Source organism: Notamacropus eugenii, chromosome 3, assembly GCF_028372415.1.
Source record: "Notamacropus eugenii isolate mMacEug1 chromosome 3, mMacEug1.pri_v2, whole genome shotgun sequence".
NCBI lineage: Eukaryota > Metazoa > Chordata > Mammalia > Diprotodontia > Macropodidae > Notamacropus > Notamacropus eugenii.
In genome coordinates, this window is record NC_092874.1 from 270,472,015 (window position 1) to 270,494,535 (window position 22,521).

The 22,521-nt window shown below is 38.2% G+C and overlaps 1 protein-coding gene across 2 annotated transcripts in view; it reads right to left on the reverse strand.

The window, feature by feature from the left end:
* KITLG (KIT ligand) overlaps positions 1–22,521 on the reverse strand; it is a 119,208-nt gene that overhangs the window by 46,746 nt on the left and 49,941 nt on the right. For both annotated transcript variants that reach the window (XM_072655536.1, XM_072655537.1), the window contains exon 2: positions 16,253–16,366. In XM_072655536.1, the coding sequence (XP_072511637.1) occupies positions 16,253–16,366 (114 nt within the window). The remainder of the gene's footprint in view (positions 1–16,252; positions 16,367–22,521) is intronic.

Genomic DNA, 22,521 nt, shown 5'->3' on the forward strand with positions numbered 1-22,521 from the left:
GGTCACCTTTAAATATTAAACTAAAAAGTGTGGAGTCAAAGGTATGCTTGAATAAAAGTAGACCACCGTGCTTTTCTTACAGATAAAAGACATTAAACTGAGGTTGTCTGTTTACTAAAACTAGTGCCTATGGGTGCAGATACCACGCAGAAGGTACAACAATTGTAGAAGACAAGGCCCTTGCTTTCGGGGTATCCACAATCCAGTAATATGCACAAATAACCATAATACAAAATGAGACTTGAAAAGTGTTTTGTAATTTCACTGAAATCTACTTTCCTAAGTGATCATTATTATTAATTACAAGACAACAACGAGTAAGTTTCCTGGTTGTATTTGATTTGTTGCTTCCATAAGACGATTCCTGAAAAAAATGAAGCTGATAAAATAGGTCACCTTGTAGATCAAGGCTCTTCTTTTTTACTTTTTTAATGTATCATGATCTCTTCTCAGAATAACATCTTTTTAAATTTCAATTAGAAGTTAGTGAAAATAAAAGTGCATTTCTTTTCCCATCTAAGTTCATGGACCTCTAAACTTTCTACAGGAATCTGAGTCAAAGGACCTCAGATGTAGAGGAATCACAATTCAGTGAAACTACGTGGCTTCAAGTTTGTAAGTTCAAAGACGTATAATGCTGGGAAAGTCATTTAACCCTGTTTGCCTCAGTTTCCTCATCTGTAAAATGAACTAAAGAAGGAAATGGCAAATCGCTCCAGTATCTTTGCCAAGAAATCCTAAATGGGGTCACAAATAGTCAGACACGACTAAATCTGTAATCAGAAGGAGAAGTGAAATGAAAGATCGGGACTAGATGCCCTCAAAAGCCCCTCCCACCAGTTCTAGAGCCAATGAATAACAAAGCTTCCCTCTTGGCATCTCGTAGGAAAAGAAAATTCTGATGATCATGAAAAAATGAACATTTGGGAGTTAGGGGCTAGATTTATGGAATTTACCTCATTTCAGAGCTGTGGTAGATAATTCTTCTGATTAGAAGCTTAGCATAAAATGTCAAACCACTTCAGTGTCTTTGCCAGGGAAAAGTCTGACAGAACTAAGCGACATATACCAAAGTAAGTGCAAAGAAGCAGACTTTGCCATTCTAAAACGTGTATTGCTAAGTTTTGGAAATAACAAGTCCTAGAGGAAGAGGTATAGTGGATAGACATCTAGCTTTGGAGTCAGGAAGACCTGAATTCAAGTCTTGTCCTCCGGCCCATATTTGTTGTGTGACCTCTCAGTACTTCTAAGCAATCCTCTATGATCCTAAGGGCTGGACTTAAAGTCAGAGGGTCCGGGATCAAATCTTGGTTCTGCGCTTATTACCTGGGCCAATGTAATCTTGGGCAAGTCACTTAAATTCTCTGTCAAATACTGGGGAAGAGAGGAAGTGGACTCAATGAAATCTTAAGGTTCCTACTATCTCTAAATATCTGTTGTACTGTTTATAGTATCACAGATTTACAGCTAGAAGTGACCTTCAAGGCCCAAGATTCCAACTCCACCACTTTACAGATGAAGAAACTGAAAGCCTAGAGAGATTGCCCAGGCTAGTAAGTAACTAAAGTAGGATTTGAACTCTGGTTTCCTTGCTCCTAGCCTAGCACTCTATCCACTGTGCATTATGTATGACCCTTTGAACTCGAGTTCCAAATATGTTGCCAATCTTAGTGAAGGGAGTTCCCACACTAAGTATAACCTTTAGAAAAAAATATGAATGATTCAAACCTTCGAAGAGACAATTTGAATGACATTTGACAATGTTTCCTTAAAATGAAGGTTATGCGCTAATTGCCAACTGCAAAACTAGGAAACTGGAATGTCTGAGTTCTGATCCCATCCCCAGCCACTGACTTGTTGAGTGACCTTACTCAAGACACTTAACCTTCTATCTCATTTCCTCCTTTGCCAGTTGAGTATGAGAACACTGACCTAACTCAACCAAATGCCTTCTTCTTCTTTTTAAAGACTATCAAACCCCTAAGACTCTTAAATATCAAAGTGAGAAGAAAAGGTAACAACGGCATTTTTAATTAACATGTCCCAAAGTAGAAACAAATCACCCCAACAAGTCTTATTTCCAGGGGAACAGCAGGGAGAAGAGTCACTCACACTATTCCCATGAGCGCAATCTATTACTGCTTCCATTAAGACTCTGAAAGGATAAAGAGCAGTACCATAACTATCCCACAGAGGCGAAAGTTTCGAAAGCTCCATTCATCTTTGCCCAAAATATTTGACCCTTTCTTTAGGTAGGTCTGGCTTTGCCATTTAAAACAAGTCTTGCAACATTTTTAGAAACAAAGCAAAATGTTCTGTAAATAGATGAACTCTTATGCTGAGTAAACATGCCAGAATGATTTCCAGTGAAAACCATGGGGACAGTGGAGCAGTACAGGCTGTCCAAGACAAAACCCCAAAAAATGAGCCTGTGAAAGTCATAAATCATGTTGTTTCCATGACAGGAGAATAGCCTCGGGCAAACAGACTTCAGCCGTGGAGGGCACAGCATTGGTCACCACCTAATGCAAGGAAGGAACAAATCAAAATTGCGAAAGGATCAATTCAATGGAAGAAAAGAAATGCTGAAATAGGAGAGAAAAATTAATCACCCATGAGAGTATTTCCACCTCAATATATAAAGACTTGCATGCACTTCAGAATCATTCTATTCACACAGCAATGTCCTTCGCTCTAAAAAGTTTGCTCTTCCAATCCTTGGGTGTTCCCAATGGCATACAAAGCAAAGCCCTTGTTATTACCCAAAGGTTTAAATAGAAGTCCTGTTCTCAAATTAAAACAGAGTCAGAAAAAGAGATCAGAGATTTGGAGCTAGATGGATCTCAGAGGACAGCTTCTTCAATAATCTCATTTTATAGATGACTGCACCTAGTTGGCACAGTGGAATCAGGAAGACTTGAGTTCAAATCCAGTCTCAGACATTTACTAGCTGTGTGACAATGAGCAAGTCACTTACCCCCGTTTGCCTCAGTTTCCTCATCTATAAAATATGCTGGAGAAGAAAATGGTAGACCATTCCAGTATCTTTGCCAAGAAAATCTGAAATGGGGTCACAAAAAGTTAGACACAACTGACATGACTACACAACAAAATTGATGGAGAAACTGAGGCTCTGGGAAGTTAAATGAATTATTCAAGCTCACAAAGCTATTAGTATCAGAGGTAGGATTCAAATCCAGGTCTTTTCATTCCAGCCCGGTTCAAGACTTGGTTCTGCAAGTTCCTATTTATGTGACATTAAGCAAGTCATTTAGCCTCTCAGTTTCCCTCATAAATTAATCAGTCAGCATATTAGTTATTCCCTATTTGTCAGTGCTAGGTTCTGAGAACACCAAGACAAAAAAAAGAAAAAAACACCCATCCTCAAAGAGCTTATATTCTTTAAGGGGAGAGATAATACCTCATCAGACCAGATTAACTTCCTGGTAGTTCTAACCCATGACAAGGACAGCTATGAGATCATGAGCACTTCTCACTGAAATCTATGTGCCTCTGTTTTCCTCATTTGCAAAATGGGGATAACACTTCTAATCATCACCTCCCAGGGATATCACGAGGCTAAGATAATATATGAAAAAATGTTCTGCTAACTTTAAACCATTAAATAAAAGTAAGTTGTTAGCTCCTTATCTACTTCTGTTCAACTCTTAAAATACCCCACTTCTTCCTCTCAGCCTGGTAGCAAAGTGCAAGACTTGGAATCAGGAAGACCTGAGTTCAAAACTTATTTAGCCACTTACTAGCTGTGGGACCCTGGGCAAGTTACTCAGCTTCTCTCAGCCTTACTTTTCTCCATCTTTAAAATGGGAATGATAATAATATATCGTTATCTTATCATAGATATCAATAGCATATCACATATCAATACATAAATAATAGCACCTATTACTTATGAAAATCAAATGAGATAATACATGGAAGGCACTCTGTAAACATTAAGATTTGCTATACAAATGTTAGACTATTATATGAGTGTGGATTGTTATTATCTCTACAATTGTTTATTATACACAATATAAGAAAAGAACGAGATTAGGTAAGAGGAGGTCAGAGGGCACTGCTCTTGTTCTCCTCCAATGATTTGACTAAAAACTCCCTGGGAGCACCACCAGTCTATAAATGGAAGGGGTTTCCAATCTATCCTTTTACAGATAAGGAAACTGGGCCCAGAGAGATTAAATGATTGGACCAAAGATCACCAAGGTACTAAAGCATGGATGGTAAGATTGGAACCCAAGTCCTCTCACTTCATAGTCAGTATTCTTTCCATCCCCACCCCACTTACGTAAGTGTTCTTCTGGTTCTGCTCATTTCTTTCAGCATTAGTTCATGTAAGTCCTTCCAGGCCTCTCTGGAGTCCTCCTGTTCATTATTTCTTATAGCACAATAGCATGTCATTACATTCATATACCACATCTTGTTCAGTCATTCCCCAATTGATGGGAATCCTCTCGATTTCCAATTCTTGGCCATGACCAAGAACTTATGGATTATGGATTTTGGATTATAGATTATGTGACATTAGGCAAGTCATTTAGCCTCTCAGTTTCCCTCATAAATTAATCAATCAGCATATTAGTTATTCCCTATTTGTCAGTGCTAGGTTCTGAGAACACCAAGACAAAAAAAAGAAAAAACACCTGCCCTCAAAGACCTTATATTCTTTAAGGGGAGAGATAATACCTCATTAGATCATGAGGATTATGGATTTTGCCAGGAAAGTTTAAAAACTGAAAAAAGGTTAGCATTTGTCATGCCATCAAGTACAGAAATCACATTTCAAGAATGTGGCAAATGCCACTTTTCATTTAATCACCTAAAGTAAAACCAGTGGATGGAAATAATTTTTAAAATCACACACTGACACTGTTACCTTTAAGATCAATAGGAATCCACTAAATTTTAAGTGTAAAAAAAGTTTTGCATCTTATTGTATGATGTCTAAGCACTATTAATATTCTTAAGGCTTAACACAGATAATGAAAAAGAACCCCTAAATAATAAAGGTAAGAATGAGATATGGAACACTGAAAGTTTTCTAGTAAAACCATTTGCAAGCTTTTAATATTTAGCATTTCCCATCAACAAAGTGGTAAAAGATTTTTAATGGGATGAGCAGGTGGCAAGAGGTAAGGAAAGTCACCTGACTCAAAAATCAAAACCATCTTCACTGCAGCAAAACCTACTGGAAATGGGAAAAGGTCCCACATGTACAAAAATATTTATAGCAGCTCTCTTTGTCATGGCCAAAAACTGGAAATCGAGGGGATTCCCATCAATTGGGAAATGACTGAACAAGGTGTATATGAATGTAATGACATACTATTGTGCTATAAGAAATAATGAGCAGGAGGACTCCAGAGAGGCCTGGAAGGACTTACATGAACTAATGCTGAAAGAAATGAGCAGAACCAGGAGAAAATTATACACAGTAACAGCCACAGTGTGGAAGGACTGTCTCTGGTAGACCTATCCTTTCACAGCAATGCAAGGACCTAAAATATTCCCAAAGGACTCGAGGCAAAATGCCATCCACATCCAAAGGAAGAACTATGGAATGGAATGCAGAATGAAGCAGAATATTTTCTCTTGTGTTATGTTTGGCTTTGGTGTGTTTTTTCTCATGGTTTCTCCGATTCATTTTAATTCTTCTATGCAACATGACTAATGTGAAAATGTGGTTAATAAGAATGTATGTGTAGAACCCATATAAGATTGCATGCTGTCTCAGGGAGGGATGGGGAAGGGAGGGGGAGAAAAATTTAAGACTTATGGAAGTGATTGTAGAAAACTGAAAACAAATCAATTAATTTAACAAAAAAACCTATTGGAAATGGTTAATAATGGTGATGATGGCATTAGGTGTTTATATGTATGGCACTCTGTCTCTGTCTCCCCCTCTCCCTTCCCCTTCTCTTTCTTCTTCTCTCTCTCCTTCCTTCTTTCTCTTCCCCTCTCTCTCCCTCTCCTCTTCTCTTCTCCTCCTCCTCTTCTTCCTCTTCTCTCTTTCTCTGTCTCTGTCTTTTGCTCTCTGTATCTCTGTGCCGCCCTCCCCGCCCCCTTTCCCTCAACCATTCCCAGGCACTATGAATCTGTGTTACATTTTTTCCCTTGATAAATAAAACTTACAACTAAATCTGTTTTCTGGGTTTCAGGAAACACTAGTGTTCTGTTCTTACCAAATTTTATAGTTTCAATAAACTTTTCTCATTTTTCCTACTAGCCACCTTGAAGAAGTCTGCTCAACATCCTACAAACTCTTTTTTGTTCAATAGCAACATATAAATGGCCCATTTTTCAAAGTTCCTCAGGCAACCATTGAATTTCCTCTAGGAAGTGGCACTAAACATCACAGTGGATGGCATTCCTGGAAAGGAATCTCCTTCTTCATTTCTGGGACCAACCCCAATTCAGCACATGATGGACTTCTTGCAATATTAAAATCCCTAACTTGTCTAAGGGCAATATTTTCTCTACTTCTATAACGTTCATTACCATTCTTGGTGTGGTCCATAAAATATTATAGCATTATCTGGTGAATTGATTGTTGCAATTATGTTTCTCCATATGTTGCAAGAAATCTTATATAAATCACAAAATCCTCCATGGAACTACAATGTCTACCTATTCTTTTTTTTCCAGGAAAACTTTTGATTGTAGATGCAGTAGGACAGTTGGACACAGTTTAGATGATTTCAATTTTGCTGGCAACATCCAAAGCATCATAGTCTGGAGCAAGCAGGACGTAGGCTTTTTTCTCTCCATCAGTGTCTTGACCTTGGTCATGTTGATGTCATACAGCTTCTTTACCGCCTGCTTGATCTGATGCTTATTGGCCTTGACATCCACAATGAAGACTAGGGTATTGTTGTCCTCAATCTTCTTCATAGCAGACTCAGGTCAAGGGAAACTTAATGATGGCATAGTGATCAAGCTTGTTTCTCCGAGGGGCACTTTTCCGAAGGTATTTGGGCTGCCTGCGAAGTCTTAGTGTCTTGGGTCTCCAGAAGGTGGGGATGTTCGGATCTTCTTTTTGTGGCTATGGACACCCTTCTTGGCCTTCAAGGCCTTGGACTTGGCTTCTGTCTTGGGGGGAGCAGCTTCCTTCTTTGCCTTCTGCGCCATCTTGGGGGGAAAAGCCATGTCTACCTATTCTGAATGACTCTCAGGTTGCTCAGTCTTTTCCATCTTGATAATGACTTTTCTTGGCAAATCTATATTGTCTGGTTGTTTCCCATAGCAATTATCTTGTTTCTAAAAGCTGGGGCTACCTCCTTCTTCAAAGCTGCTATTTGAAATTCCTATTTCCAGATCTTCCCACATCCCAATTCAACCACTGTAGATGGATTCTCTTTCAGAGAAGGTCCCAATCCAACCACTGTGGATGGATTCTCTTTTAAGAGTACTGATCACTGGCATCTGTATTCTAATGTTGATCCAGAAACAAATCTACTTCTGAACTGATCTCTTCAGGAAAAATCAGATTTCTGATGAATTTGAAGTATGTGACTCAGCATCTTTAAGTGTAACACAAGGGAGTTGGATTCAGTGGCCTCCAAATTTCTTTTGGGCTCTAAATCTATGATCACATGGTCTCCATTTACTTTAGAAGCACCAGGTATTCTTATCAAATATAAGGACAAAAGAGCAACATGAGGTTTGATGTTTTCTGTGCCCCATTCTTCATCTTCCATATTGGCCATAAGTTTTCCCATGAATCCTGCCAGCTATTGCCTTACTAAGCAGTCCCATCTAGAGGTACTGGTGATTTTCTCATGATAATACCCTGCTGGCTGGGATGTATTCAACAATTTGACCAGAAGCCTTCTTGGAAGAGCATCTTTCCACAGTTCAGTGCTCCACTTTACCTCCATCTTGTTTCACATGGATTTCACCTTTATCTTTGTTTGCTTATCACCTGGGAACAGCAAGCTTAGCTGACAGGTGATACTGAGGAGAAAGGAGGGAAAAAAGTGCTCCCCCGTACTCCAACCAATGCCACATATAGAAGCCACCACACCCTGACACAGCACTTTAGACTCCTCTAATGCACTCATCTGGCCTCAGACACTTACTACGTTTTGTGACCCTGGGCAAGTCCCTTAACCCTGTTTGCCTCGGTTTCCTCATCTATAAAATGAGCTAGAGAAGGAAATGGCAAACCACTCTTGGCCAAGAAAACCCCAGATGGGGTTACAAAGAATCAGATATAACTGAAAAATGAATGAACATTATACTTAGGATTTTCTAATTTGTTCTTGTTTTTTTCTTTGATTTTTGTTTGGTTCAATATGTGATTTCCTCAGCATTGGGAGTTCTTAGTGAAGTACTCTCTACCAATTAGGAACAGCTCTTTCTCTGTCACCAATCTCAAAAAGTTGAGTGGGTGACAAAGAAGGAAAGTACCTTACTCAGGGTCACTCAGCTAGTATGGGTCAGAGGTAGGACCAGCCCTCAGAAATTCCTGAGTTTAATTCTAGCTCTCCATAGACTATATCTGGCTGCCTCTCTGTAGTTTTTCAAAGTCCCTATGTGAGTTCCTTTATTACACTGTAAAATCCTTAGAACAAGGGCTATGGTTTAAATTATTTTTATACTCACAGGATCCAGCATAGCACATTACACCCGGTAGGTGTAGGGAAAATGATCAATCATATTAATCATAATAGCAACAATAACCTACATTTATTTAATTCTTAAAGATTTTCAGGGTGTTTTGTACATAATATCTCATTCAATCCTGGAAACAGTCCTATGAAGGAAGGTGCCACCATTATCCACAATCCACAAAGAAGAAAACTGAGGTACGGAATGGTTAAGTGACTTACAAAGGTTCATACTATGGAGTGTAAAAAAAAAAAAAAAGAATTTGAAGTCAAGTCTTACAGGAAACTGCTTGGGCTATATGAATGAGGACTGAACTCAAGTCAAAAGCCCTGGGTTCAGCTTTTGACTGGGTAACTGACAGCAAATCATTTAACCACCCCTGTGCCTTTGTGTCCTCCTCTGTAAAATGAGGGAGTTGGATTTCTCAATGTCTGAAGATTGATTTGAAGGTCTCATAGGTTCCTTTTAGCTCTAAATCTACAACCCTGAGATCTTCCTATTTCAACCATTTTATCTATTAATTGACACTTCCTCTCTTAATCCATGTTTGTTAAATGAACAAATGGATTCTCAGCCCAAAGAGTTCTGGGTTATTTCTGGACCTTCCTAGGGTTTCTTCAGTATGAGATACAGTTAATTCCATTTTTTAAAATGTTAAACTGAATTTTTGTCAAAATTCTTATTATGATCACCACTCAAAAAATAAAACACAAAACATCTTGCTAATTTAAACAGAATATTAGATGGAATTTGGGAAAATTTTTAAAATGCATCCTCTGGTGTCTAACAGCATGAGAATATTACCATTTTTGTTTATTTATTCATAGTTGATATTTCTGACCTAAGAAATGATGAAACATGTTGTCCTCACCTCACAGATGACTGTTTTGATATGAGATCAGTTATCCTTGGAGATGGCCCTGGAACTCTGCAACTAACAAATGTTCAATTTGCAACTTTTCTTTTTGTTCATTGTAAATTTCATGTGATGCTCCACTTAGCTGTCAGACCACATTATGGTACATTAGATGACCTAGCCAACATTTTTCCTAAGCTCTGGTGATCAAACACTGATGTTAGGAGACTTTTATGTGACACACGTAAGAATAACTAAAACATAAAAATATTTCTAATATTTTTAGATATTTCTATAAGGTTTTTGATTCAGGTCATTCAGGTCATTCAGCTATTGAATTTAAGGAAGAGGTATCCTGAGATCACAGGTGTAATGTCTTCATAGGGCCCTTAGAGCTATATTCTTTCACATTTTTATCAATAACTTTAATGAAGACATAGATGTTATGCTCATCAAATTTGCAGTGAATGACAGAGCTGGATTCCAAAAATGCAGAAGTAAAATCCAATAGACATAAATGCAAAATCTTCAGCTTGGGTAAAAGAAATCAGTGTTGCAAGTACAAGGTGGGAGTAAGCACAACAATTTATCTGAAAAAGAGTTAAGATTTTTGATAGAATTCATATTCAATGAGTCAGCATTATGAAGTAGTAGGCAAAAGAGCTAATGTAGCCTTAGGCTATATTAAAAGAGGCATAGCTTCCAGGAATAAGGAAAGATGTGACATAGTCCCACTGTACTCTGTCCTATGCAGACTTCATCTAGAATATTCTCTTTCTGGTTTTGGGAATCACAGTTTAAGAAGGGCATTGATAAAATGGATGTGTCTATGTCATAAAAGCATCAATTGAAGAAAACTATACTAATACAGTTAAACTGTAAAAGGGAAGATTTGAGAGTAGAAAGGAAGGACAACATCACTATCATTAAGTATGTGAAGGGCTCTCATGTAATAGAATGATTAAACAAGGGACAATGCTTGGAAATTAGGAAGAGGCAAATGAAGTTTGATGCCAGAAAAAAAAAATTAAACCTAATCATTAGAGCCGTACAAAAGTGGAATAAGAGGTAGTTTATGAGGTGGTAGACTTCCCCTTCCTTGGAACCCTTCAAGCAGAAGATGGATGACCAGTTGTTGAATATGTTGTGATAGAGGACTGTCTTCTAGTTCGCTGGCTGCATTCCCTTCCAACTCTCAGACTCAACTGAACTCACAACTCCTTGGACTACTTCTCCAACCTTATCACTCCTATTACCTCTCCCCTGCCAAACGCATCCTATCCTCAGTCCCCTGCCCTAGTATTCCCAACAGAATATAAGCTTCTTGAGGGTAAGGATTGTCTTTGTGCCTGTGTTTATGCTCCTAGCACTTGGCACCATGGCTGCACATAGCATTTAATAAATGCTCTATCCATCTCTCTTACCCTATGATCATATCATTCTAAGTGGCAGCAGAAAAACAAAAAGAAAAAGAAAGAAGGAAAATAGCATCAATAGAATGATAGGTTTCCCTCTTAATTTGCCCATCACTATAATAAGAATGATAAAAATTCACAGGTCGATAGAGCTTTAAGGTCTTCTGTATGTTTTCAACTTTGAATGACTTGGCTGTTCTCAGGAATGCAAGGATCCAAGACAATCCCAAAAGACTTAGGATGAAAACTACCTCCAGAGAAAGAACTGATGAAGTCAGAATGCAGAGTGAAGCAGGCTTTTTTTTAATCTGTTTTTTATCATTCTTGGTTTGTTTGTTTGTTTGGTCTGTGTTTCATTGTGCAACACAACTAATATGGAAATGGCTCGCATGACTGCACATGTCGAATCTGTATCAAATTACTTGCCTTCCCAAGGAGGAGGGAGGGGAAAGGGAGAGACTATGGAATGCAAAATTTTTAAAAAAGTGTTAAAATTTATATTTACATGTAATTGAGGGGAAAAAATAGTTAGAGAAAGTTAGACCATAAGGTGACTATGAAAAAAATAGTACAAAATGGATTTCCACTGGAGCAAAAGGAAAGAAGAAGAAAAGGATGGTTATATTGTATAAGATCAGTGAGGGGGTGAGTGTTAAATTTTAGGACCATTACTCCCCACCCTCACAGGAGGTTTCTATCAGCAAAAGTGAATATATATTTTTGCATTTGGGACAGAAAAATTTATCTAATTGTAAGAAGATAGGTTATTTTTCTAGAACAAGGCTTTTAAATTGAATTCCTCATTTTACATTTGAGAAAAATGAGACCCAGGGAAGTTAGATAACTTTCTTAAGATCACAAAGGTAGTCAACATCAGAGGCAGGATTTGAACCCAGTTCCTCTAATTACAGAATCAGTTCCTTCTCCCTTATATCATGCTAGAGGTTATGACTGGAATAAAATACAGTAATCAGGTACCCATGTATTTGTGGGAGGTGCCTAACCATAGAGGAATTATGTGTGGAAGATGGGTTGCTCTATTTGTGGGCCACAAATTAAGCAGTGAAGCCAGAGAATTGACCAGGGTTCCAATCTCAGTTTAGCCATTCAGAGTATTAACATTTGGGAAGACACAATCTCTTTGGGACTTGGTTTCTTCACTTGTAAAATGAGAGGGTTGAGCTAAATGACCTCTAAAGTCTGTTCCAGACAACTTGATGATTTTATGATCCCACAGTAATGCTAGAACAAAAACACCACAAAATGTCTTTCATAATTTACAACTAACTACAGAACAGACAAGAATTACCACAACACTCCTTTAATACATCACCCTCAAAATTGATTAGGCTGCCTGATTTCATGTTAGAACTTCCAGACATAAGTTCAGAAACATGAATATGAGCCTTTAGCAAACAGCAAAGATAAAGAAGCAAATGCTATCCCTGCAAAATGGACAGTATGCCAGGGTCACCTTGGCATGGGGCCTGGACTCCTTGGCAACTTTCTTGTTGCCAAGATGTCGAGTCATTTGTCCTTGAGGGTCTTTGTTCCATAGTTCATGTAGCAAGTGATTACCAGTGAAACTCCCCACCAGTGGCTTAGAATAGAAGCCAGAAGCAAAATCAAGTCATCATTTCAATCTTTAAAAAAAGCACCATCTTAAATTATTCATTGTTCTATCATGTATAGTAATTTTGGCACCCCAACTAGACTATAAGCTCCTTGAGAGCAGAGATTCTATTTTTTAGACTTTTTACCCTCCACGACTACTAGATCACTTGATTTATTGAATGAAAGAGCAAAAAACATAAAAAAGGCAATATACTATGAGAACTTAAGACTTTTTAAAAAAATCCTCTTCAACTTAATCAATTCTCAAACCCAGTTTAGAAGGCTAAACTTTGTCTACATTTGTAGAAATTTACCAAAATAACAACTATGAAGATTCGTAGAATTACAACACGGAATGAATCTCAGCGGTCAAATCCAACCTATACCTATTTTAGCTTGGTCTAGAAAATATCCCTAAAGTAGTTGGACACCAGCTAACTGATCATTTCCAGAAGACCTGCCAATGTAGTCAGTAGTGACTGTAGTGAAACTTCAACCAAAAAACAAGAATGAATAAAAACAATTCACTCATTGGGCATTTTAAGTTTTGCAAAGCATGATATGAAATGAGTAATGGAATGTTGAGAGATCTGGCCACAAAACTGGGCATTTTCTAATAAGGATCTAAAAATGAAGGAAAAAATTAAGCAATAATGACTTTCAGGAATTAGTTTGCTCATGATTCCATGCAGAAAGGGCTTAGTTTAGATCAACAAAGCAAATACTTACTATGGTATGTTAAGAGAATATTCTCTAGGGATGTATGGAGATAAGCACCCAGCAAAAGAGCACCCAGTCTCTCTATAAGTATGTTTAACCACACTGAGATGGCAAGGTGGCTCAGAGGATAGACAGCTGGACATGGAGTCAGGAAGACCTAGTTCAAATCCAGCCTCAGACACTTCCTAACTGTGTGACCATGGACAAATCACTTAAGCTCTGTTTGCCTCACTCTACTGGTGAAGAAAATAGCAAACCTCTCCAGCATCTCTGCCAAGAAAACCCCATAAGCACTAGTGTGGTATGGTCTTCTGGGTCATGAACAGCTAGACATAACTCAACAATAACAACAAATTAATTATGTGTGCTCATTATCCACTGGGTACTGAATCTAAGAGACAGGACAAGAACAATTAACATGAAGAATTGTTAAAAGAGATATAGCACTGGGAAAGGAGGAAAATGCCTAAAAAGCAATTGTGATAATACTGTGAAAAAAACAAACATCTCACTCCCCATGAAAATTGTGCAATTAATAAGCTACAGTAGGAGCACCTAGGTGGTGGAGTGGATAGAGCCCTGGCCCTGAAATCAGGAGGACCTGAATTCAAATCCAGTCTCAGACACTTACTAGTTGTGTTACCCTGGGCAAGTCACTTAACCCTGATTGCCTTGCAAAAAAAATTAGATGCAGAGAAATGTTTTTCCTCCTATCAGCAAATCAGAGAGACAATTTGATTTGATTTGACATTTACTCTGAATTAGCATGCATTAATGGAATCACAGATTTAGAGTTGGAAGGTTCCTAAGAGGCCAGCTAATGCAAACTCTTTTGCTTGAAAGAAGAAACTGAACTCTAAAGTCAAGGGACTTATCCAAGGTCAAACAGAAGAAAAGCTAGAATTTTAATCCGGTTCCTCTTTTGGGGGATATTTTTTTAAAAAAAATCCAAATTATTAGGAATCATTGTAATGTATTTTAACATTTTTTTTTAAGTTTTGTTTTCCCATTACAAACATGTACAGATTACTCCTATTTCATGAGGTCTCTTGTAACAAAGTAAAAGAAGACACTGATCACATCTGAAAGCATGTGCAACAAACATTTCCCATATGGAGTTCCACCTTCTATCTTTATTTTTCAAATCAGCAGAAATCTATTTTCTTCACCTTCCCACCCTACACCCCACTAAAAAAATGCAGAGTCTAGTAAAACACATTCCCTCAGTAGCAATGGACAAAAATGTGGACGTCATTCTGAACCCTAAATCCATCATTTCTCAGTAATGGCTAGCATTAATTCATCTTCAGAACTCTGAAATTAGGATACTCATTGTACTGTTCGTAGCTCTTACAACTTCCAAAATTTTACAGCGTCGGGGTTTTTGTATGAATTGTTCTCCTGAATCTGCACAGCTTATAATAGTCCTCAAAATTTTGGTTTTCTGCTTTTGGCATTCTTTCAAAAGCCTATTAGAGGAGAGAAACTTGGCGGGGCAGAAAAGACAGAGATGAAGAAGAGTGATGGCATGTTGCTCCTCAGTCTTTTCAGTCATGTCTGACTCTTCATGACCCCATTTGGGATCTTCTTGGTAAAGATACTGGAGTGGTTTGCCATTTCCTTCTCCAGCTCTTACTATAGATGAGGAAACCGAGGCAGATAGGGTTAAGTGACTTGTCCAGGGTCACACAGCTAGTAAGTGTCTGAGGTCAGATTTAAAGTTAGATCTTCCTGACTTCAGGCCAGAACAATATCCACTGTACTGCCTCTCTGCCCTTATGCATGGTTTATTGGCTCCAATTTCTATTTGAGTTTGGCACCAATCAAATATATTAATAATAACACAGCTATGTCATCTTTGTACCTAGCAGTTTGTATCTTGTCTCTCCCATTAGACAGTGAGCCCTTTGAGGACAGGTCTTTCTTTGCATCTCTGGGACTTGGTGGTGGCCTGCACACAGTAAGCATTTAATAAAGCTTGTTGACTTGATGTTACTTGGTTAGACATAATAGAGTCCAATTATCTCATTTTATTGACGATGATGAAAGAGCCTTTTCCTGAGTATATCTGGGTGAATCCTCCCTGCTACCAACAAAATGGAAAGATGCTTCCTGGTTTCTGTCTTGTTTAAGGAAGGCAGATCCACTTCATTTATATGGGTCATGAAGTTCAGTGCAGAAGAACTTGTTGATCTGATTTCATGTTTTACCTACATACGTGAGCCTCACATTAACCCTGTGAGTTAAGTATCAGAGGCATTATTATCCCCAATTTACAGATGAGAAAGCTGAGGCCCAAGAAGGATAAACAACTTGCCAGTATCAAAGCTAGGAATTTGAACCCAGGTCTTCCTAACTCTGGGGGCAGCTAGGTGATGCAATGGAGAGAGTGGCATCAGGAAACTGATTTCAAATCCAGGTGTAGACTTGTACTAGCTGGGTGACCCTACACAAGTCACTTAACCCTGTTTGGCTCAGTTTCCTCATTTATCAAATGAGCCAGAGAAGGAAATGGCCAATCACTCCAGTAAAAACCCCAAATGGGATTACAAGAGTTGGACATGACTTAACAACTTCCTGACTCTAAGTGCCACACAGTAGTGAAGTGACGATGAGGGGCCATCTAAAGCGATAAGGAGGAATAATATCTGAATGTAGCCCTCCCCATGCAAGGCATCTGAAGGATTATGGAAGGAAAGGGGCAAGAAAAAGGCAGCCTCCAGGAAACAAGCAAAGGAATCTTGTTAGACACTGAGGAACTGATCAAATGTGACTCACTAATCACCTGCCATCTCACTGGCTGAGAATTCCATCAATAAAATCCTCAGAATTTCCTGACAATGCCTTCACTTACCTCCATGAACTTTGGAAGAAAGTGATTAAAATCTTTTTCTCCCAGCCAGCCAGTATATTTTTCTTTCCCCCCAATTCATCTACGTAAAATGTCCCCCATTTAAAAAAAGTATTTTTTTCATTTAAAAAAACATATATATATTTTTAAAATCACTTCTTTTCTTACCAATGTTGTAATCTCTTTCACATCATCGGTCACAGGATTCCCACAGATCCCTTTGGTTCTGACGAGAGAGTTGAATAGGAGCAGCTGAAGATAAATGCAAGTGATAATCCAAGTCTAAATAAAAACAGAACAGTAACTCAGTGACCAGCAGCGTTCATCTCCAATAATTAGAGTCATTTACCATTGTATGCTTTCATGCGAGCATGAGAGGAAGAGGACTTCTTAAAAAACCCATTGGCTTCTCTAACTATAGAAAAGTGCCACTTAAATGTCAAGCATCCAACCTGTGCCCCTAATGAATGAATGAATAAAGACTAATCTGAGTTCAATTAAAATTGGAATTCTGGTCCTAATATTCCTTTAAAGAGCATTATTGTTAACTTTTGTTAAAGGCTCCTTGGGGCCAACTTCCCAATGGCAAATACATCAAAATGACAGCACCTGTACCGACTTGCATTGGATTCATCATTGGAGACTTCTTCCCCAACTCAGGGAATGAATAAAATTCACCCCCTAAAGGCACCAAAAAAGAACTCTTTCTTTCTTTTCAATGTACAATACTTGGCAAAGACAGGAGAAACTGGAACAGGATTTTAATGGAAGCAAAAACAGCATTAAGATAAAATGTTGCAAAAAAGGACTTCTCCAAATCCAGTAAAACTCCGAAGGAGTAAATAATCATTGTGTTGGATCAGAGCAATGGAGACCATTCTAATGTGCTTTATTCTAACCTCCTCCTGATGTTACTGGGGAAAGAACTAAAATGTAAGCTTCCCCATGGCGGGGGCTGTTCACATGGCAGTCCCCATACTGGCACTTAGGACTGTAACGGACATACAATAGTTTCTCGCTTAACTAAATGGTTGTTGAATTATCTGTCTACATGTTGCTTCTACATAGTGGAATATAAACTCTCTGCAGACAGCAAATAAAGGGAATCAAACATGGATGTCCAGCGACTGAGAATAATAACCAAAATTTGGTACAGGAATATAATAAAACATCACGAATTTGCCTCTGTCCTAGCATCAACTCACCACTCTGCCTTGCACATAGCAGGTACTTCAAGTTGAATGAAACTGAATTCTAAGTCTACATGTTGTTTCCTCCAATAGAATGTATTTTCCTTGAAAGCAAAGGCTGTTCTAAGTGTTTTGTTTGGTGTGGGGGAAGGGGGCAGCCCCCGCTCCTAACAAAACCCCTCACACACATTAGGTGTTCAATAAACATATGTAGAATGAATGTTAATGGACTAAAAGATTTTCTTGAGTACAACAAGAGTCTGATACTTCTAGATCTAGAGTTGTTTTTTTCTGAAAATGAAAATCTGAACTGGGCATTTTTAAAGTATTTCATAATTATACCTGGCTAGAAATACTTTCTATTAATGCTAACAGTCATGCCTAATTACAGAGCGTATTTTTTTTCAATTAAAATGCACAACCTAGGCCAAGGGTGAGGAACCTGAGACCTTGAGGCCACAAGTGGCCCTCTTGGCCTTCAAGTGCGGCCCTCTGGTTGAATCCAAACTGCACAGAACAAATCCCCTTAATAAAAGGATTTGTTCTGTGAAGTTTAGATTCAGTCAAAGGGCTGCACTTGAGGACCTAGAGGGCCACATGTGGTCTTGAGGTCACAGTTTCCCCACCCCTGACCAAGGGTATTTAAACATAAGCAGGAGGACAAGGGTGATTTCCAACAGCTTCTTAGAATAAAGATTCCTTTTGATAGAAGTGGAGGTTTATTTCAAATCATGTGTCCTGGAGTTATCAAAAGCAATTCACCTTTCTTTACCATGTAACTGGCTTTCAGCAACAATCTTACTAAAAATCAGGAGAGGACCACCTTAGAGAACACTGTGCATTTTTTTTTACTTTCCGAATTCAGTTATATTTCTCACTTATTAAGCACTCACTGTATGTAGAGTGCATGGCAAAGTGTATATGACGCTGAGGGCTGAGAACGGAGGAAGATACAATGATACAAAAGGCTGTTACCTAGGAAGAGGGCATAGATGTGTTCTGTTTGACCTTGGAGGGCAGAATTAAGGACAATGGGTAGACACTGCAAAGAGGCAATTGTAGACTGGAAGGCAAAACTCCCCAACAACTGGAGCTCTCCACATGTTAACAGAGATCCCTCAGAAGATGGAGGGTTCGGCCTTATTGCAAAGTTTTAAACAAAATCTGGAGGGCCACTAATTAGTAACTTGATGGAAAGGATTCTTGTTCATACTGAGAGGTCCTTTCCAACTCCAAGATTCCGGGATCCCCAATAAATTAAAACATGGTCCCTGCTCTTACTGAGCTTGTCAGTGATGAAGGGGTATGCAACACATACAAGAGGGGTACAAAGTAAATCTAGCTGCATGAGGTACAATGCTAAGCAATTATTTATTCATTTATCATCAGTAAATAATTTTCATCCCTCATCCTAGCCCACTCCTCGCTCCCACCTCAGAAATAGCTTTATCTTAGTTCTACCAGAAACCTCTGTGAACAATAATGAGAACTTTCCCAGCATGCCTGATACTTGGCTGTCTTAGTGTTTGTATAAATACCTAGAGTCATGGACACACACTTGCTGCATTACGTTTCAAAGGAATGCCTAAGCTTTCCTAATGCTGGTGTTCTTATGTCTGACGTGAATGTATATGTTCTTTTACAAGAATAATTTGTAGCAGCATTTTTGTAGGAGCAAAGAACCACGAACAAAGTAGATGCCCAAGGACTGAGGAATGGCTAAATAAATAGTGAAACAAGAATGTAATGGAATATTACCATGCTGTAAGAAATGGTGAATATGAAGGATAATGAGAAGCATGGGAAGCTTGATAAGAATTTCATGCAGTTAAATAAACAGAACCAGGAAAACAACAGACACAATGACTGCAATAGTAAAATGGTAAAAGGAAGGGAAGGAGGAACGAAGGGGAGGAAGAAAGAGAGAAAGGGAGAAAGGAAGAAAGGAAGGAAAGAGGGAAGGAAGGAAGGAAAGAAGGGGAAAAGGAGGGAGGAAGAAGGAAGGAAGGCAGAGAAAATAAAGCCATAATGACAAAGGTCAAGCTTGGCCCCAGAAAGAGATATGAGAATGCAACCCCCCCCCCCCACCTTCTTTGCTGAGGTAGAGCACAAGGGGTATGGACCACTGAATATAATGCTGGGCATTGTTGATGTATTGTCTAGGAGGCTTAGTACTTTTCTCTCTTTTTTATTTTTGTTATAACCAATAGCTCTGTGTGTGAAGAAAGTAGGGATGGTAAATGAAGGTGTGTAAAAACAAAGGCTATCTATCTATATATTTTTAAACTAGACAGTCAGCGATTTCATTTCCTGAGTTCAAATCTAGGCTTTGACACTGTGTGACCCGGAGCAAGTCACGTAATCCTGTTTGCCTCAGTTTCCTCAATCTATAAGATGAACTCAAGAAGGAAATGGAAAACTTCCTCAGTATCTTTGCCAAGAAAACCCCAAAGGAGGTCATGTAGAGTGGAACACAACTGAACAACAACAAAAACTCCCAATAAGGAAGTTCCTTCTACCAACACAAATACAATTTATTTGCCTGGGAATATGAGATGTCAATGACTTGCCCAAGGTCACAGAATGTATCAAAGGCTGCACTCAGCCCAAGTTTCCAAAGGAGAGTCACATTTTTACAAAATCCCATAAAGTACTTTGATATAAACAAATTATTTTGATGTTGAGTCTAAATACAGAAATGTATTTGGAATTATGCACCGCATCTCCGCTTTGCAGTTAATGCCTCTTTTATCTGGCATCATGGCAAAGCCACTCCTCCCCATCCCCCCATGCCTGGAATGCCCTCGCTCCTCACTTCTGCCTGTCTTCCTTTAAATGGCAGCTCAGGCACCATTGCCTAAAGAAAACCTTTCCTACTCCCCCTTTCCAACAGCTACAGTTCTTCCTCCCAAACTACCTTGTATTTAATAACAGTGTGGACATTTGTATTCATTCAGTTTCTATTTATGCTACGTATGCTTAAAATACATGTACTTCCTTTATGTACTGAGATGTCAGCTCATTTCAAGGACACTCATTCTTTGCACTGAATCCCCAAGATTTAGCAAGCCTGTGGTACATAGTAAGTGCATAATAAATAAATGCTTTTTGATTGAAAAATAAGTGAAGTTTACTCACTTTTAAATGTCCAAAGGTTATTGATTACATTTGGTTAAACTTAAAAATTTGGTTAAAATAGGTTTTTGGTTAAATACAATTTTGTTTTTATGGAAATCTTCCTAAAATGGATTAAATACACTTGCCTGCCTCCTAAAAGACCATTAATGGAATATACAAGGGTTCCAAAAGTCAGTACACTTTTAAACTTTAACAATTTAAATTGTACTAAGACTTTTGAATGACCCTGTAGTTTTAACCTTCTCTTTGACGGTTTGCATTCCGCATTATGCACCAAGTATTATAAGTGTTGACCTTAATGGCACAGTAAAATGGTTGGCATGTGTGTCCCTACATTATATGACTTCAGGATTCTGTGGTCTTTAAATTTTTCTGTATATAGGTAATTTTTTTTCTCCCTCCAGTCTCCATATAAAGCCAACAGTTATCACATCTAGGAGCCTATCCCTACCCCACCCCCATCCTCACCTCTTTAATTTGCTATTTCTAATCTATCCATTTGCAGTGGACTAGAAAACCAGATAATCCAAGCTTATTAAAATTGTGTATAAAGTAAGAATAAACAGGTTCTGAATGACAGCCCAAGAAATTTTCCTATAAATTCAGTGCATAAATGTGGCAGTTCAGTGGATTTTTTTCTTCTTTTTTTTCCGTTTTGTGGATCCACAGTTGGGGAGCTAAGGTTGAAGACAATCAGTCTTCAGATAAATAAGCTTCTCTTTTTCCTTTCCTTGGCTTGTGTTCCTTCTACTCATTCTGTGTCTCTCCCTTGCTTTTTGAAATATAGTTTGAAATAATTTCCCAATAATTTTGCCCTTTGTGCTTCAAAAAAAAGTGATTTTCAACATAGGTGATCATTTCATCTAAAAGAATATTATTTTCTTGAGTACTGCTTTTCCCCCATCATGGCACATCGCATTTGGTTGCTTTGTTTTAACTTTCTACAAACTTTCCTCTAGATCACCCTCATTAGCAAGATAATCTCTAATTTCATGATAGCCTTTTACTGTGTAGACACTGGTCAAACTACTGTTCTAATTGGCAGTCCTAGATCTTCAAAAACAAGAACAAAGGATGTTTTGTATGGTTAGCAATTTATTAATTAATCATGTGATTAATAATGATTTATCACAATCAATTAATTTTGCATGGAAAACAATATATATAATTGTCACAACATAGAAAGGACCATTACACACTCACCTAAAAAAGAAAAAAAGAATCTGGAAACTGAAATACAATTAGATAATTCTAATCACTATCAGAGAAGAGATGGAAAAATGCCTCTCCCTCCCTTCTTTGTAGACACAGGAGTCCGTTAGAGACACCTGGTGATGCAGTTGATACAGTACTAGGCCTAAAGTCCAGAAGACCTCAGTTCAAATTTTGTCTCAGACATTTATTAGTTCTGTGACCCTGGGCACTTAAGCACCAGCAGCCTCCATTTCCTCAACTATAAAATGGGGCTGACAATAGCATGGACCTTGCAAGGCTGTTGTGAGCATCACATGAGCTAATAATATTTGTAACGAGCACTCTACTGTGTCTGGCACATATTTAAATGTCCATATAATTGTATAAATGTTTATTCAATTCCAATGAGCATAGAAAAGCACATATTATTTTGTTAGATTCAACTGATATTTTGATTAGTTTCACTGGACTTTAAAATAAATGATTACAAGGGATGGCTCACTAGACAGGGAAGGAGGAATATATTTGGAAATGAAGGTGATGCTACCTTCAATAAAGACATATCAATAAAAGCTAATATTTTTTAAAAAAAGAAATACATTGCATAAGTCAAACATATTCCAGGAAAGATTAAAATTTAGACTAATGTATAAACAACTGATACTGGTTGCTTCTCTAAGAGAAGCAAGGGAACATCTGATCAAAAGGTAAAACAAGGATCCTTGGACATGGAGGGGCAGGAGAACACATAAAGGGATAAAGACAAATCCTAGCTCTGCTTGGCTTTTCTATCTAGTAGGACAAGTCCTAACTGATACATATGATATTTTTTTAAAATCAGTCATCCCAATGGAAAACAAAGAGTTCACAGAAAATGAAAAGCCAGAGACCAAAAGAAGGAAATTTACAATATCC